At 39.5% G+C, this 18,590-nt stretch overlaps 2 protein-coding genes across 8 annotated transcripts in view; both read left to right on the top strand.

The window, feature by feature from the left end:
* The first annotated feature begins 220 nt into the window (after positions 1-220).
* Positions 221-18,590, top strand: part of POC1B (POC1 centriolar protein B) — a 66,705-nt gene continuing 48,335 nt past the window's right edge. For 5 of the 7 annotated variants that reach the window (XR_010830728.1, XR_010830727.1, XM_066995319.1 and 2 more), the window contains exons 1-9: positions 221-345; positions 440-524; positions 7,961-8,113; positions 8,900-9,079; positions 10,396-10,503; positions 11,276-11,391; positions 11,748-11,881; positions 12,653-12,721; positions 14,351-14,503. Coding sequence is in view for 4 of the 7 variants with exons in the window: in XM_066995319.1 (XP_066851420.1) it covers positions 234-345; positions 440-524; positions 7,961-8,113; positions 8,900-9,079; positions 10,396-10,503; positions 11,276-11,391; positions 11,748-11,881; positions 12,653-12,721; positions 14,351-14,503 (1,110 nt within the window). In the remaining 3 variants the exon portion in view is untranslated. Of the gene's footprint in view, positions 346-439; positions 525-7,941; positions 8,114-8,899; positions 9,080-10,395; positions 10,504-11,275; positions 11,392-11,747; positions 11,882-12,652; positions 12,722-14,350; positions 14,504-18,590 lie in introns of all 7 variants that reach the window. The other 2 variants (XR_010830740.1, XM_048061179.2) reach the window with 1 other exon arrangement.
* GALNT4 (polypeptide N-acetylgalactosaminyltransferase 4) lies at positions 539-5,589 on the top strand. Its single transcript, XM_066995298.1, has one exon. The coding sequence runs from the start codon at positions 932-934 to the stop codon at positions 2,681-2,683; it is 1,752 nt and encodes a 583-aa protein (XP_066851399.1). The 5' UTR covers positions 539-931; the 3' UTR covers positions 2,684-5,589.

Consider the following 18,590-nt stretch of genomic DNA (forward strand, 5'->3'; position numbering starts at 1 on the left):
AAGCGCGACACCCTGCCCCTCGCACTTCGGGGCTGCAGCACCCTGCTCCCTCAGCCAGCCGGAGCCTGGGGCTCCCTTGGGGCAGCCAAACCCCCGGCCTCGGGCCCCGTCCCCCGGCCGCCTCCCAGCCCCTTGGACACCGCCAGGGGCTGGCGAGGCCTCGCTGCTGCCGTTGGTGCAGGCGTGCCCGAGGCCGGCCGCGCTGCCGGGGGGCGGCCCCGCCCCGGCCGGCAATGGGCGGACCGAGGGACGCGGGGCTCGAACCGGCGGGGCTCGAACCGGCGGCGCTCTGGAGGCCGGGGGGTGGGGGGCGGAGGGCCCGCTGCGCCCATGGCCTCCGCGCTGGTAAGGAAGGAGTCGGCAGCCGGGGGAGGAGGGCGAGGGGCTGCCGGGGGGGGCTGGTATAACGGCGGCTGACGGTGCGCCTCTTGCCCGCCAGGAGGACCCGGTGCTGCTCCGTCCTCTGCGAGGCCACCGGGCGGCGGTGACGGGCGTCGGCTTCAGCGCGGACACCGCGGGGCTGGGTGAGTGCGCGGGGCTGGGCCAGGCCGTTCCGGGTGCGGGTCCGGCTCCAGGGTCGGAGGCGGGGCGGCCTCCCCCGGGCGGGCCCCAGAGTCTCTGCCCCTTCCTTAAGCGACAACTTTTTGAGCAAACCACGAGGCGGGGAGAGGGAGGGGTTTGTCCCGCGGCGAGCGGGGAGGAGGAGGAGGAGGAGGAGGAGGAGGAAGTAAGCGAGGGGAGTGCTGAGGCCGCAGGGGCCGGGGTCCGCTTCGTGCCGTGTCTCCCCCCCACCCCCCCGAGGTGCCCGCAGCCAGCCCCGCCGGCGGCCCGATCGCGGAGCCGGCGTTCCCCGCCGTGCTGGCGGCGCGGGGGGAGCCCGGCAGCAGCCCCCGCAGCCGCCCTGAGCGAGGGGCTCTGCCCGCAGCCTGCCATGAGGATCCGCCTGGCGAGGAGGGGGCCCTGGGTGCGCAGGGGCTGCGCGCTGCTCGGCCTCCTGACGGCCGCCTACTTGGCGGTGGAGCTGTCGGTGTCGTCCTTCGGCGCCTCCCTCGGCGGGGGCAGCACCGCCGGGGCGCGGTGGGAGAGGCGCTTCTCCGGCGGAGCTGAAGAGGCGGTGGACTTGGCGCGGCCGGTGTATGGCAAATCCCCGCCTGATTCTTACGCCCCGGGAGAATGGGGCAAAGCCACTCGCCTGCAGCTGAACCCCGAGGAGAAGAAGCAGGAAGAGGAGCTGATTGAGAAGTACGCGATTAACATCTACGTGAGCGATAAGATCTCTCTGCATCGGCACATCGAAGACAACCGGCTGAGCGGTTGTAAAACGAAGTCTTACAACTACAGAAAACTGCCCACAACGTCTGTTGTCATCGCTTTTTACAACGAAGCCTGGTCGACATTGCTGCGGACAATACACAGCGTTCTCGAAACCTCTCCTTCGGTGCTCCTGAAAGAAATTATCTTGGTGGACGACTTGAGTGACAAAGTGTATTTGAAGACTGACCTTGAAAAATACATCAGCAGGCTGAAAAGAGTTCGTTTGATACGGACCAACAAACGAGAAGGATTGGTTCGCGCACGCCTGATTGGAGCTACCTTTGCGACTGGCGATGTCCTTACATTTCTCGACTGTCACTGCGAGTGTGTCTCTGGTTGGTTAGAGCCGCTGCTCGAGAGGATTGCAGAGAACGAGACTGTTGTGATCTGTCCCGTCATTGACACCATTGACTGGAACACATTCGAATACTACATGCAATCAGCAGAGCCCATGATTGGGGGCTTTGACTGGCGGCTGACGTTTCAGTGGCACTCAGTGCCTAAACACGAACGTCTGAGGCGCAAATCTGACACTGACCCAATCAGATCCCCGACGATGGCCGGTGGCTTGTTTGCTGTCAGCAAGAAGTATTTCGAGTACCTGGGTACCTATGATACGGGAATGGATGTTTGGGGAGGGGAGAACTTAGAACTGTCATTTAGAGTTTGGCAGTGTGGAGGCACGCTGGAAATTCATCCGTGCTCTCACGTAGGCCATGTGTTTCCAAAGCGTGCACCATATGCTAGACCAAATTTCCTTCAGAACACAGCACGTGCTGCTGAGGTGTGGATGGATGAGTATAAAGAACATTTCTACAACAGAAATCCTCCAGCAAGAAAAGAGAACTATGGAGATATTTCTGAAAGAAAGCTGCTAAGAGAACGTTTGAAATGCAGGAGTTTTAACTGGTATTTAAAAAATGTATTTTCGGAGTTGCACGTACCCGAAGATCGTCCTGGCTGGCATGGTGCCATCCGCAGTGCAGGAATATCATCAGAGTGCCTAGACTACGTTTTACCAGAACATAATCCTACCGGGGCTCACCTTTCTCTCTTTGGATGTCATGGTCAGGGAGGCAATCAATTTTTTGAATACACATCAAATAAGGAGATTAGATTTAACTCTGTAACTGAGCTATGTGCTGAAGTCCCCGAGCAAGAGGATTACATAAGTATGAGGAGCTGCCCAAAAGATGGATCTCCTATCCCAGAAATTATTATATGGCATTTCAAGGAAGACGGGACCATTTATCATCCTCATTCTGGAAAGTGCCTTACTGCTTATCGTACTACTGAGGGGCGTCCTGATGTGGAAATGAGAACTTGTAATACTGCAGATAAAAATCAGATCTGGAAATTTGAGAAATAGCCACCACCAGCAGTAAGAATCAAATTGAATAGAGTCTCCAAGGTTTTTACATGCGTGAGCAGATGATAACATTCGATTGTATACCTTGGAATGTTTTCAGATGCATCTTCCCTGTAGTAGCATAGAAAACATGTCTGCTGTGGTGAACTGTATGGAAAGCAAAAGTGAATACTGGGATTTAGTTTCTAAAACAGTGATTACAGATCTAATGCCTTCTATTTTTGTAAAACTTTGATCCATTATTTTCTTATTTCGGTCTGTCTTGATTATGTGGGAAAACAAATCCTTTTCAGTGGACTAAAGAGGGATTTTTTTTTGCTCTTAAAGCTAAACATGTTAAACTTGCAAGATATTGTGACATGAAAGCAAAGATTTTTTTACTTCAGTAAAAGTTAAGGTTCTTGCAGCAGTGTTAACTGACCTATTTTGTGGATGCATCGTAATATACATATCTAACAACCTATGTTACACTACAGTAACGTGATCAAACTGACATTGATGTGGAAAGTTGAATCTTAAGTGTTGGAATATTTCTAGGTTTCTAGGGAATTTACATGCTGTTGAGGGTTTTAAGGTGACCTCTAGCTATACTCCACTGAAGAAAAGGAAGGTGTTTTTAGTGGATGCATTTTGGCACTGCTTTGCAGTCTTGCTCCTGTTGTGGAAAGATTAACCTGGCAAGGGTGAGTCGGGAGCTCGTGCGCTTGGAAAAGAGAGTAGCAGCACTGGAGCCAGGGGCATGCTAGAGGTACTGTGAATGGGAAGAAAGAGGGGTGGTTAGGAGTTCTGCTTAAAGGTAACAGAGAAAGAGAGAAAGCACAGAACAGCATTAGCTACTGCTGTTTCATTGCTATATATTTAACATTTACATCATCTTTGTGTAAACTTTTCCTTGTTAAGCTTGGCTTCCTGGGAACACAAAGTCTGTGTGACTATGCCATGTATCCATTTTCTGGATTTTGATAAATCTTACAGGTTTTGGACTGGCAGCAGGGTAGGGGTAGGGGAAAGGAACACAAAGGAAAAGTTGGGCTGTTTTATTTTGTGTTGTGTTTTAGCACCAGCTGGCACGCTTTGCAACCGCGGTAGAGGTCTGAGATAATGCAGCACACACAGCTTCTTCCTGCTCATCATAGTGTTGTGGGAGACCTCAGGAAGGGTTGAAAAGCAGGAGTTACTGAGGTAAGGGGAGTTGGAAAGGCAAATGACAGCTGGGAAGAAAAGATTTGATAGTTAGGTGGTTCACAGGACATCTTACCATTTTCTGTATCCTGTTACGCTAAGTTTTCAATAACACTGATTCTTGAATCGGGTCACTAATTTGCTTTGAGTGTGATTATAGGCAGTAGATGTGACTGATGTGTATTGGAAAAAAATGTCTTAGTATCTGTGTTTTTAGCTATATATGATTAAGTTAAACACTTACTTTAATGTTTCAGGCATTCCAGCTCTTTTGGTTACTTTCACTGAAGTAGTAAATGCTTTTTGGTAGCCACAGTACATAAATCCTTGTCACTGGGCTGGTAGGTAGGAACTTTAACTTGCGGGCAGTAAGAGTCTGGATAAAGGCACCTGAGGAATGCGGTAGGTGTGGGTTTGCTGCAGGCATTGGCAGGTAGAAGGGTTAAAGTGAGACCTGAAGTAAGTGAAGATATTCTAAAACTAAAGTGAGAGTCAGTTAAGATTATATGTTTGAATCTAAGTGACTTTAGAGAGTCGAAGGATATTTATGCAAACAGGCATAGGGGAACAGAGGAAAAAAATCTGGAGCTGGGGATGTAGCGCTGAATCATGCTTAAAATGCTTGCCACTGTGTGGCATGGGTTGTTTTAAGCCTTTAACTTATTTTTAGGAGGTTACTTGCAATTTGACTTTTTTTTTTTCTCCCTAAAATGATTTTTGGGAAAAAGGGAACTTCTTTACTATATAAGGGAGGCATTCCTGAAAAATTCCGTTCCACTGCAGCAAGGAATTATTCTGTGGACCTACAAGTTATGAATCACTGATCAAATTTTAAAAAGGCAGCCAGTCATTATGTACTGGGGCAATAAATTAGAAGAAGTATGTGCTTTTGTGTAAAGCTTGCTGTAAACTGTAACATTCAATAGAAACAACACGAAAAAGACATGGATTCTCCTACATGGCAGAAACATCAGTTGTATATGCAATGCATGTTTCCTCAGATGAAAGTAATTAAATAGTGTGAATATAGACTATGCAACTTTTATACAATTAACTTTTTTTAGGACTTGACAAAAACTATATTTCGTATAAAGAATACCTACTTGTTGAATTTGACATTCAAAGTGTTCCTTATCTATTTAAGCAATAAATCTTTTAAGTGAAACTGCCTCTTAAAGTTTGAAAACTTATTCTCACTATATGTACTTGAACCCTTCCTCTTTCTCCCCACCACCTCCCATTCTGTTTTTGTGGTTATTAAAAAAAACTACAGGTTTCAAAATCCAAAAAAGGCAAAAGTAAACAACCTGGATTTCAAACATTAAAAAAAAAGTATATATATAAATATATATATATATATATATATATTTTCCCCAAAAGGAAATAAAAAAGATTGAAGTAGAGGAGGTAGGGAAGGAGACAGAGAGAGGGGAAAAAAAACCAACTTGCCATTCTGAGTTCAAGTAGGCTTAAACTGAGTTGTGGTAATTCTACAGAAATACTCTAATCTGGTTGTTTTCCAGTGCCTACAGATTTCTGGCAAATCTGAAACTATGGAAGATTTTTTATTCTGTTAGACTTTGAAAATTTGGGGAACACTTCTGTATATTTTAAACTACTGATTTTTAAGTGACTTAAGAAACTGAATGTAAACTTAACACTGAATAAATGTGGGAGGGCTTTGAGGTTTCTCTTGAAAAATAAAATTCAGAATGATAATTAAATATCGTGTGCTTTTTTTTTTTCAGTCCTCTTCCACTTGGGTGAATACATACAGTATGCAATGAAAATTAGGAACTTTGAACTTCATGGGAGCTATTAAAGTTGTAAAATGTTGTTGAAATGTTGTATCTGCTGTGCTTAGAATCCTGATTGATTGGCTTGATGGAGGTTTAATTAATAATAATAGTTTTCATTTGAGTAGGAAATCTTCAGAATCAATGTTAACAGTGTTTGTATTGTGACGTTGCACCTTATCACGAGATTTGCGAGGTTGCTATAACGTGGGGATTTCTTTGTTTGTTTTGTTGTTCAAATATTCATTTACACACAAGTTCCTGCACTCTATTTGACCTGTAGTCCTTGCACTGGGTGAGGTAATTATACTGGAGATGTTTCAGTTTTGAGGGGGGAAAGGGTGACCAAGTGGTGTGTTTTTCTGGTAAAGCCTGGCAGGTATATCCTTCTCATCTTTTGCACAAATTCATCTCATAGTCACTACTGTGGTATTCCGGGAAATGGGAGTGTAATGGTAATTCCATATTGTGGCACCTCATGTCTCTGCTTATGTGTGTACAGACACACATTTGTATGAAAATGGGTATCATCAATACACAGAACTTCTGTGAGCCAAAATTGAACTTGGTTTCATTGCAAGCGCCCATAAACATTTTTCTGGGATATGTAATGCCCAGGTATTTGTTTAGAGACCTGCAGCGAAACGATGTGTAAACCTGACCTTTCCATGAGGCCAGGTGTTTATTCTTTGCTGTTCTGTTCTGACTCATAACCAGAAAATATTTTCTAGAGATATCCTTGGTGATGCTTGGGTGTGTACAGAAAGCACTGAGGTTATAAGCTGGACTAAGTTTCATATTGAAGTCAACTCAGTGTGAATTTTCAGCTTTCTTCTTTCTGCTTATGTGTTGCATTTGGTCTGTTACTACCATTACTATAGCAGGGCCAAATTGTTTAATCTTTCACGTCTGAACATGTTTCAGGTAATGTTGTGGTTTCTCTGAGGAGCACGTGCCACAGACCTGTTTATTAGCCCACCTTAAAACACTGTTCTGGTACTTCTGTGTTTCTCTTTGTTTCATTTCTAACACTAAAAATTGGCCGTGGAGATGTGTTACGGACCAGATTTGCGTTAGCCTGGGTGCCTTGGGAAAATGCTACACCTACCTAGTGTGCAAATTTACACCTACTGATATAGGGTTAGGGATAGTCTGGTCCCATGTCTTTTACCAGAAGCCATTTTTGGAGGAGAATGCTATCTCTGAGCCAAGTCCCAAAGGAGAGTTTAAAATCTAATATTTTATTCAGGGCTTGCCTTGACGTGTGCTAATAATCAGACTCCTTTCCTTCCACTGCTGTCAGTGCCATGAAACAGGCTGGAAGGAGAAGATCATCCCTGTTTTCTTGTCCCCCCTCCTCCTCTGTTCCTTTCAGCTTCCAGCTATTCTATTCCCTCCCTTTCTGTACTAAGGGTAGGAATTATTTGTCTATTTTTAATGGGGGATGTGCAATTTCCTTCTTTTCAGTTATGCCCTGTGTGCTAGCACTTAGGAGAGATGAGGAAAATAGGGGTGTAGGAATATCACACTTACTGCTTTGGTTCAGCTTCTTGTTGCTTTCGCTGCTTATAGTTTCCTGAAAATGATCAGTCTCCGGTTAAAGCTATATCTCCTTTCTCAAATGTAGATAGTGTGCTGAACTTGTGACTGCAAAAAGTAAAGGTTCTAGTGCTTTCTCTTATCAGACCAAAAACTTCACATTGTATTCTGAGCTATACAAATGATAGTGTTAAGAACTTGATACTTAATTAGGATTACAGAATTAGTTTTAGGTATTTGGTTCCGTTTAGATATATGAAGTGTTAGAAATGATATCTTGAGTTTAATTTGGCCTCTCTTCTGAGACAAATAGTAGATGCTTGGGGAAAAAAAATCCATCTCGGAGATCAAAGTGAGATTCTGAACTTATCATTGAAAACTTTGTCTCTTGTTTTTAGTGATACTTAGTATTTGGTGATGCTGAGTCTGGATTCGTACTTAGGACACGTGCACGACGTTGGGCTAGTTTGCTCAGTATGTGGGAGAGCTAAGTGTTAGCCTTCGCCTCCCCGGTCTTCTGATGTCCTTGCCAAAAGTCTGCTGGCGGTATTTCTGGCTGCCAGGCTTCCAATCAGGCTAAGCAGACCAAACTATCCATTAAAACACGGTAACTCCTCCTTCCCTAACGTTCTTGCAACCCAGTAAGTTCATGGTAAATCCAAATTCATAGACATTAATTAGCTCTGTTTTTTCTAATAACAACAAGCAGACTCATGATATCTTTTAATTATTTCTTGCTAGCTACCTCTTCTTTGGATAGGTCTCTTATGATATGGAAGCTGAAGAAGCAGTGCAGAGCTTACAAATTTGTGGGTCACGAGGAAGCTGTGACCAGCGTGCAGTTCTCACCAGAGGGGCGGCTACTTGCTTCAAGTTCCCAGGATCGTACTGTCAGACTATGGATCCCATGCATGTAAGTGTAATTGGGCAGTGCTGGCTGTATGTTTCTTGAACGTGTAATGTGAATATTGGGGGTCTTACCTGGTAAATGTTTCTGTTGCCTTCCCACATTCCTGACTGGGCTTCAGCCTAGTCATGGGGGAGCACAAGTAGCATGGTTCTTTACTGTGTTAGTTTGTTCTTTACTGATTGTGTTGTCCTTTCCAAGGTTTAGCAATTTAGATGTTCTAATTTCATGAGTATGCAGAATTAAACTTGGTAGTACTTCGCTGGCTTAAACGGTATATTTCTTTTATGAGGATTGCATGACTGCACTTCATTTTGGAGAGACAAGTGATGAGTGAAACAAAAATAATGTTATTGGAAAAAAAATTGATTTGTCTTTTTAGATTTACTCTCAAGTAGTAGTGATTGCAAGCTATTCAGAATAATCTTAGGAAGACTGGTGTTATTTTAACTCTTAAGCATTTTGTAGATTACTGTATCAAAAGATTTAATAAATAGTCTTTTAAATACTGCATGAAGGCTAATACTGCTGGTTAATTGCAATGTTTTCTAAAATTCATCATTTTAAATATGATTACTGTTTGTATTCTAATGTTTAATCTACAAACGAGGGAAAAAAAAAAGCAACAATGATTTAGTCAGTGTGCATTGCTTTTTTGTTTGAATGAGATGTAGTCTTCCAAGTAGATTAACTTTCTATGTTTTTTGGTTTGTTTTTTTTGTTTTGTTTTGTTTTCTTTAAACCCTAGTTCTGTTAAATATTATTCTGAATTTGGTTTTGTTATTTTTTCAGTCATGGAGAATCATCAGTACTAAAAGGTCATACAGCACCTGTTCGTAGTGTGAGCTTCTCACATGATGGCCAATTCCTAGTTTCAGCTTCCAATGATAAATCGATAAAAATATGGAGCGTTCACCGTCAGCGACTTTTGTTTTCCTTATTCCAACACACTCATTGGGTTCGCTGTGCCAAGTAAGCTTTGTTTTTATTCTCTGTGAAGAGGGTGTTATGGTGGATTCCATATCCAGAACTCCTTGCAAAGGATTTTTATTTCCTAGAGCAGAACTAAAAGACGAAAAATCTGTGAATAATAAAAGCTGCTATGTCACTACGAATAAAATTTTAATAAACCAATCTCATATATACATGCACACACTCAGTTTGTATGTATATCCTAATTGAAGTCTGGATGCTTGTTTTGTGTTAATATGTGCACATATGAAAGTTAGTGTTTGTTATATATACATTTTTGATAAAAATATATATATTTTTTACTCTAAAGGACAGGTATATCTTTCCATATTTATTTTCACTCGGTATCCTGTTCACTGCCCTGATCCTGTATATTTTCATACTGTATTAACAACTTATTTTGCAGCATTTACTTATGTCTATTTTTATTATTTATAGTAGTGGTTTTCTCAGCTATTCTACAACCATTCTTGGTCATGAGTCAAAATGAGTTAAATGTACAGAATCGAAGAAGGTAAAAGAAAGTCTTTGTACTAAAAGTTAAGATTAGCATCCTATTTAAAGGCAGAGTTCTTCAAAGACAAGAAAAGATTGTTCTTTGCTGATTTGTTTCCATATTAATGAAAAATCTGCAGCTAAGAGAGGCCTGCTTTAAACATCTTGGTGAAGAAATTTAGTGCTAGTGAAGTACTGAGCCCTACAAAGTTCCAAAGTATCTAATCTTGAGAAGAAACATAGAAGATCTAAAAATAGTATATCAGTGTTCTTGAATATTGTTGTGCAGTTCTGCAATATGAGAAATAATAAGTATTGGTGAAATTATAGGTAAATCAGTTTTCTTGTTTAATAAGCCTAGTCTGCTAAGTCTAGGAATAATCATGAATATATTCCTGACTGTTTGGAAGTCTAGAGAGAACTCACAGGAGAATGTTTATGTAGGCTAAAATTGAATACAAGGCTATACTGTGTCGTCTTTTTCTTGCCTATAGTTTTCTGTTATGTTCTCCTGGGCATCTGAAATGCCAACCTAAGGCTGCTTTTACTGTTGTTTCTTCTCTCTTCCCATCACTTAGGGCCCTAGTTTTAATTGTTGTCGATTGTGGGGAAAAAAACAAACAAACAAAAACAACAACAAAAAAAAACACTGTAGAGAGAAACTTTTCAGTTTTATTACTTCATGAGAAATTAAAATGTCCTTTGAAAGTTACACATTTTAATTCTGGACTTTCTTGGTTCTGGTGCTTTGATACTTATGTCTATAATACTAAATGACTGATACAACTCAGAATAGCAGTGTGTACATTTGCACGTTCCAGATTTTCACCTGATGGAAGACTAATAGCATCTTGCAGTGAGGATAAATCTGTGAAGATCTGGGATACAAGAAATAAAACATGTATTGATAATTTCATAGATTATGGAGGGTAAGTGTTACTGTAAAAAAAGGAGAAATGTAAATGTATGATTCTAATTAGATCAAATTAGTGTTTCATTTTGTTAACATCTGTACGCTATATTTGAAAATAGATCAAAAATTCTTCTACCATCCATATAAACTAAAATAATTAATTTTGCATTCTTCTAAAGAAGTTAACTGGCTGCATTTACTCATGTATTTTATAGTCAAGAAATAATCCAGAGAGAAGTCAGATTGGTCGTACATTTTTAAATGTTCTCATGTTTATCTTTTACGTGGATAATGCTATTTAATATTGGATGCTTCAGCAAGAATAACACTTTAAGAATTCTCTCCTTGTTCATGAAGACAGTATTCTGTTAGCTTCAGTGATCTGCTGTATCTAAGTAAAGAAAACATTTGCTTTTACTTATCAACAGTTTTCTTAAACATCCTGGAACCATAATTTTATTTAACAAATGACTGAATATTAATCTTGTATATATGCTTTGCTAATTTTATGGCTACCATCTCTCTTTTTTCTGAGCTAAGAGACTGTCATAGCTAGATTTTCTGGTTTTAGACAAACTTATTTTACTTGCTACTTAAGCATGAGTAAACAAGACATGCCTTATAAATGAGACTGTATGATCATTTCAGTTGTTAGAAGTACCTTACTTGAGTTTTCATATACATGGACTCCACACAAGCTGGCTGCAACTCAGTATTAATAATATTATTAAAATACAAATATTTCTACCCAAACAAGTAATCGATCTGTTCTCATGAATTATGTTTAGGTTTGCAAATTTTGCAGATTTCAACCCAAGTGGTACATGTATAGCTTCTGCAGGTTCTAACCATACGGTGAAACTGTGGGATATTCGAATGAACAAGCTAATACAGCACTACAGAGGTAAAAGCAACATAGTTTGTTATTTTCTTTAGAATGGGTCTCTTTGCAACAAAATTTAATTTATTTTGATTTTATTGGGGGAAGTAGAGAAACAGGTCATACTGAGTTTTTTTTCGTAGGCCAGCAACCCTAAAAAAATACGCATAAAGTGAATCTTCATTATTTCTTTGCAATACTTTACTCAATTTTTAGAATAACATTAAACAAATAGATTGGAGCATCTCTTATATCCTCAGTGCTTTGTTTTGTCACTTAAATGGAATAGGTTGTTTTTTTGGCAAGTAGAAAAGAGCAAAGTAATGAAATGTACATTTCCTATTGTATGTAGTCTTTGAATATTTTCTTCTGTAAATTAGTTCACAGAGCAGGGGTTAATTGTATATCGTTCCATCCTTCTGGTAACTATCTCATCACTGCTTCTTCTGATGGTACCCTTAAGATTTTGGACCTCTTAGAAGGAAGACTTATTTACACGCTTCATGGACACAAGGTATTCACAATAAGCCTGTTAAAGTGGAGATCTTAATAGGTTCTTCATTATCTTTTTAAAGGGAAAGTAGCATTTCTGAGGTCTTGTATCTTGCAACTAGCAGATAAACTTCAGTGGACAGAAAAGTGTTGTGTTAATTTGCCTTGTAACAAGAGTGTAAGGCAATGTATCAATTTTAGCAACCACTGTACAATCTGCCACTATTGCGTGCAGGCTTAATGTTGAGTAATAGTTTGTGTTCTGTATTAATAATTTATTTTGAAAATAAAGAGAGTTAATTATTTGGAATATAAGTCTTTTGTCCACTGAAAAACAGGGCTTCTAAGGGGGGAAAGCTTATGGAAAAAATGTTTTTATGAAGAATGGCAGATGTTTTATTCCTTTTCTTCTTATGCAGAAGAAATCCTACTTGTGGTAACTTAAGCACATTCTCTTGAGTGTTGTAATATACATCTGATATTTTTGTTACTTAATTTCTGCTTAAAATCTATAGAGAGTACCCATATTTTCCTAGTATTGATTGTAGTAATCATAATGAACTATCTTACCAAGATACACAACGTTAATCCTTCAGTCAAGTTGTCTTGCAAAAATTCACTAGCCAATTTGTTCCTTTTGTAATTAAATTTGAAAAAATATTTATATTAGAAAACTTCATTGTTTTTTTTTTCTTTTTTTCTGTGCATTGAAATACTATGATTACAGTCATAGCATTTAATTCTACTATATATATATACATATATATATATATATATTTTTATCTTCTTTCAGGGTCCTGTTCTTTCTGTGGCTTTTTCAAAAGGTGGTGAAAAATTTGCCTCAGGTGGAGCAGATGGCCAGGTTTGTGGTATTGTCTGTTGAAATGTCTTCTCAATGTTTGTTATGGTGGATAGGAGTTAATTACAGTATACAATTACAGTATACTGATATTATTTGCATTTTGTCTAGTAGTATGTTATCCTAAAGTTAAATTCAAGGCGAAAAATAGTTAAGATCAAGTTTTTAAATAATGTATTTACCACTTTTGATCGGATGTTATAAGGAGAGATACTAGGTACTTCTCTATTATACTAATTATAGTAAAGGAATGGTTTGTAATAGAAATATTTCTAAGTGTTGCAATTCAGTGTCAAAAATAATTTTGTTGCAACTAGTATTAATGTATACACACTCCACTTGGTTTTCCTTTCAAAGTCACTACTTAGCAATCATAAGAACTAAGGTGTGCTGCTGGGAAAACTATGGCTAGAATTGGAGAAGAAAAAGAATCTTTTATTACTTTTGCTGATTTATATTGGCAAAAAAACAAAGTATTGGATTTTGTACAAAGAAGAGTTGTTTGAATCTTTGAAGCAAAAATGTTCTCTGTAATTAAACAGAAAACCATACAATTAATCTTCATCTGCTGTGATCTATCTCATAATTACAGTAATACTGTCAAGCCTGGGATCATCTTCATCAGGTCTTTACATTCTCCAAAAAGAAAGAATTTGTGTTGCCCAGCAACTAGTGTTTCACAGGTTGAAATTTTCTTTAATATTTGTTGTCATTTTTGTTGTTTCCTATCTATAAAAACTTAAGAGCTGAATGTAAACACAGGAAGCCATACTGTAGAAATGAGGATCTTTTGAAGTGACCATAAACCATGTTTATATTCCAGAAAAATGAGTTCTGTTGAGTTTAAAATGTTTCAGCTAGTAACAGAGATGGTCTTGGAAAATAGTAAACGCATTTCAATTAACAATTTCAGTGTAATTAGAAAGAAAAGCACCTGTTCCTGGTTTTCAGTTGATGCTTCAGGTAGCACTCTTTCTAGAAATGAGTTTAAAGCACTCAAAGGAAATAATTTAAAGATGTTTCGTATCACAAAGAGTTAGTAAGAAGCAATGCCAAGATTTGCAACTATTGGAAAAGTGAAATTGCCAGCAAACTTCTGATATTAATTTTGCAAGCTGAAGGGGAAAGAAAAAAAGTATATTCCTTGAGCCACTAATGCAATCTTTTATTTTCCATATTGAAGGTTTCATGTAAGATTTTTTTCTGTTCCAAAAGAAAACTTGGTTCTTAGGGAATCCTGAAATGATGACCTTATTTTCATGAGCACTGCCTTTGAGCTTTGTGAGGATTAGTATATTATACTGACCCTGAGAGGAAGTGAAATGTGTATTAAATTACACGATAACAGATTAATCTGTTAAGCTACAATGCTAGAGGAGTCATACTATTAAGCCTAACACAACCTCCAAAATGCTGGCATACTCTGGGAATGCCTGTCTTACTGCATGGTTCTCTGAATCCACCAGGTGGTATGTGTAGTCAGTGCAGTAGTGTCATTGCCTTTCTCCTGTTCTGATTCCATGCTGTAGAGCCAGTAGCATGTGGGGTCACAGAATGAGTAAGATGACTCGTGTTTCTCAGCAGTTTGGTATATTGGCTTGAAGTAGTAAATGATGTGGTGGCTTTTTACAGGTATTACTATGGAAAACCAACTTTGATTCATTTGATTATAAAGAAGTTCTTAAACGCCACATTAGAAGAACACATACTGATGACCCTCCTCATCTTCTTGATATCTACCCAAGGTCACCTCATCTCCATGATGAAAAACTTCAGTCAGTTGAGGTGAGTGAAATAAGTACTCTAATATAGGAAAACAGAACCTTTTGTAAACACTGTCTGTCTATCATTTCTAGTTAAATGTAGTCTGTGTATACCTGAAAACTTCTTGTTATTGTGTATGGTATATTGGAATCAACAATAGCTTATGAATTCATGTTAAGGTTAGTAGGAAAAAAAAAACACAAAAAAAATGTAGGTGATAATCTGGTTTCTGCTGAAGTACAATGTCAAACCATTGCTGAAAACATCTGTATATTCAGTGAGCTTTAGGATATTGCCAAAAACATCATTATAAATAGGAAAAGGTGACATTGTTACTGAGAGTCAAAAACTAGACTATCACAAGTTGTCCCTCTTTCCAAAACTTTTAGGTATTGTGAGAAGATCTTGATATTGATCTAAAAATGTATAAAGCCCTTCTAGGGTAGTAGTGTTCTTTATGTCACTATGAAGTAGTATCTCATAGAATCATAGAATATCCCAGGTTGGAAGGGACCCACAAGAATCATCAAGTCCAGCTCCTGGTTCCACCCAACATTCAAACCACATGTCCCTGTAGTCTGATTTCCTGCTAATATTGTTCTGTAGCTATTTTGCTATCAAACCTACCAGGAACCCTTAAAAGTATTGGGAATTAGGGAACCAAAGTGAAATGTTGAACACCCTGTTGGTATTTGGAAATACACTGTGTTTGTCAGGTTGTCTGACAGTTATGCTAAATTGGTAAACAATACTTTGCCATAGACAAGACCATTATTTATGTGTAAAACACTAGGGATATGTTTGTGACTGCCCTGGGTAGATCTAGCTAGCTTTTGGTTGGTGATTACCTACACTTTTATCTATCTATTGATGTTTTGCAGGTGCCTCTATTGTCCAAGAGTTGTATCTAATGTATAAATCTAGGAACACTTAGTTTTCTGTCATTACTAATTGAGTTCTATAGAAATTCACCATTATTATTATTATTTATTTATTTTTTACCTCCATATAAAATGCTGCTTTGGAATTTATTTCCTTCTCAGAGTTTTAACACACAGACTTGAGGATGCTGAGAGGTGCATCTGTGCATGTGCATGCATTTGGCTTTCTCTATGGAATGAGCCTGAGGACAGTAGTATTACACACTTGTAGAAAGAGTATGTATGCAATTTGCGTAGTACAAAGATTGAAAATACTTCGGTGGAGGAGGGGAATCCCACTAGAATCAGTCACTAAGTATTCTCATGTATCTAGTTTGGTTATCAAGTTAGATGTAAAGCTTTCTGATTATGATCAAAATAAGATGATCAAAATAAGAGCAGGACAATTGTATGTATGATAGCTTGCTTAATAAACTTCTCTGCCATACAATGCCATATTCATTGTAAGGTCAATGAATGAAATTAAGTGTAATTCCCTTTGGTAGCAGCCTTCAGAATAGATAGTCAGTGCTAGAACAAACTAAGACACAGCATTTACCGTCAGATTTAAACCACCCTTCCTGCATCAGGGGTTTACTTCAAGACCCGTTCAAATTACACACACAACATGTGCTAAACAAACAATCAGCTTATAGTTCCAGGATTTAGTGGAGTTCTTTTCAAGGCAATTTTTCCAGACTTCTGCTGCTCATATACTTAGCACAGGTATGAGTATTTGCTAACGCAGTCTTCCATGTTTTTTCTCTGGACATCTAGTCCAACCTCCCTGCTCAAGCAGGGCTCCCTAGAGCACAATACCCAGGATTGCGTCCAAACAGCCTTTGAATATCGCCAGGGAAGGAGACTCCACAATCTCTCTGGGCAACTTATGCCAGTGCTCAATCACCTTCCCAGTGAAGAGTTTTTTCCTTGTGTTCAGACAGAATTTCCTGTGTTTCTGTTTGTGCCCATTGCTTTTCATCCTATTACTGGGCACCACTGAGAAAGAAAAGTCTGGCCTCATCCTTTTGACATCCTTCCCTTCAGAAACTTATAGATCAGATCCATTCTGAGCCTTTTCTTCTCCAGGCTGAACATGTTCAGCTCTCTCAGCCCTCTGTCATATGAGAGGTGCTCCATTCCCATCATCATTTTAGCAGCCCTTTGCTGGACTCTCTCCAGGAGCCTCACATCTCTCTTGCACTTTGGAGCCCGGAACTGGACACAGTACACTCCAGGTGAGGCCTCACTAGGGCTGAGGAAAGGGGGGAGCAATATCTCTCTCGACCTGCTGGCAATGCTCTTCCTAATACTGCCCAGGATACCTTTGGCCTTCTTGACCACAAGGGCACATTGTTGATGATGAATGTCGAGAAATTATTTATAAGCTAGTTTTGACAGATTTTGTTTAATCTAATGTCTGCCTTTCTGCTTGGCTGTAACATTTGTAGCAGTTTGCAGGCTGCTGGGTTAGCTGTTCCCTCCTAGTGAAAGGGCTCGATGGCTTTGTCATTTGTCTTAGCAAAGGTTTAGACTCTCCTGATATCTTGTCACAGTTCTCTTCTGGACCAGTTTAAGGTTTTTAAGAATAAGGTTGCTGTTTTCAGTGTTCTATTTACATCACATTGTCAGTGATGTAAATAACTGTAAGATACCATTATCTTCCTTTCACATAAATGTGAAGTATATTATGTTCTTTTAGACAGAACAGTTACTTATTCAACAAAACTAATGCTACCGTAACATACTATACTGTTATTATTGTAGATTGAGCAATTTAATAAAAGTAATAATGATTAGAATCTCTTTTACAGCTTATTTTCAAAGTTAATATAATAATCTAATAGTTTAGAAAGTGTTAAAGTGAAGTTATCAGGCTTTGTTGCTCCATCTCTCTCTCTCTCTCTCTTTTTTTTTCTGTTTCTCCTGCCTGTACTAACAAAAATAAATTGTTTTGTTGTGGTGAAGAAGAATGGACCTTACCACCTGGGCAGAGACATAATTTATCAGGACAAAGCTAGTATCAGGTTACTACCAACACTAACATGCCTTAGTTGCTGTAGCTATGTTTGACATTTTTCAGTGTTCTGTCTTCCTAAATATTGCCTCCCGTAACTGAAAAATGCAGCATTTCTAGAGCTGCTGTACTCTGGGGGAGGCAGGGGCCAGTACTGTCCCTTTTTGCAGCTAAAGCAAACACTTTTTTTTCATTGCACCACCACCCTCATTGTTCTAGTTGCTCACCATGTTTCTAAGGTACAGGAGAGGGAGTAACAGAATCACAGACATGTCAGCTTGGGGGTGATTCTGCACGTTATCTATCTTGTTGCCAGCAGTACATTAAGTCAGCCTCAGCTTTGTCTAGTTAGGGAGCCCTGGGGGGGGATGGAGACCTCAGTCTCTGGGAGACCTGTTCCAGTACTGTGCAGCAATTGTAACAAAGCAGTTTTTCCTAGTATCTGATCTGTGCCTCAGACAAAATGCAGAATTGCTTGCTTTCTGTTTGTCTTCTTGTTTTTCATGAGGAACAGGGGAAGATGATTGATCTTTACTAAACTGAAGTAATGGTATTTTTAAAGGCTTAGCAATATAGTTAAGTTTTGCAGGCAGGCAGAGGAGACTTCAGATATGAGATACTTAGAAGAACAGATGACCTTTTAAGGTTTGCAAGCCACTACAATGTTATCTACACATTATGGTGTGTTAAAATGCATAGCCCTGAGTTATGCTGACGTGGTTAAGTTTAGTCACCTCTATAGCAAGAATGAAGATGGATAGCCTTAGGATAAAATCCGAGGTTGTACAACACTAAAAATTCAACAGATGTAGAGAGAGAGAGAACTGAAGAGGCAAGTAAATTTGTAATTCTGTCCATGCTTTTTTTAATTTTTTTTTTTATTATTGTTATTATTTTTTTAACTGCTAGTGTTTCATGCCTCTCCAGGTTTCTTGCTGCTTTCTGATAGTTGTTTCTTCTCAGTGTGTGCTTGCCTCAGTGTGGCAAGGTCCTTGCTATCTCAAAACCTGGTTTTGGGAAAATGGTTCGTATGAGATGGAGCAGGCTTTGCTCAGAATTTTTTGAAATGGCTTCAGAAACTTTGACTGTTTTCACATATCACCAATTAGGAAACGCTACTCTGACCAAAACAACTTGCACAAGAGCATTGAGAATTGTAGCAGCTGACTGG

This window comes from Anser cygnoides, chromosome 1 (assembly GCF_040182565.1).
Source record: "Anser cygnoides isolate HZ-2024a breed goose chromosome 1, Taihu_goose_T2T_genome, whole genome shotgun sequence".
Classification (NCBI taxonomy): domain Eukaryota; kingdom Metazoa; phylum Chordata; class Aves; order Anseriformes; family Anatidae; genus Anser; species Anser cygnoides.

Bases quoted from the DNA above. Each gene is read 5' to 3' on its own strand.
- GALNT4 (XM_066995298.1), top strand. From the start codon at position 932: ATGAGGATCCGCCTGGCGAGGAGGGGGCCCTGGGTGCGCAGGGGCTGC.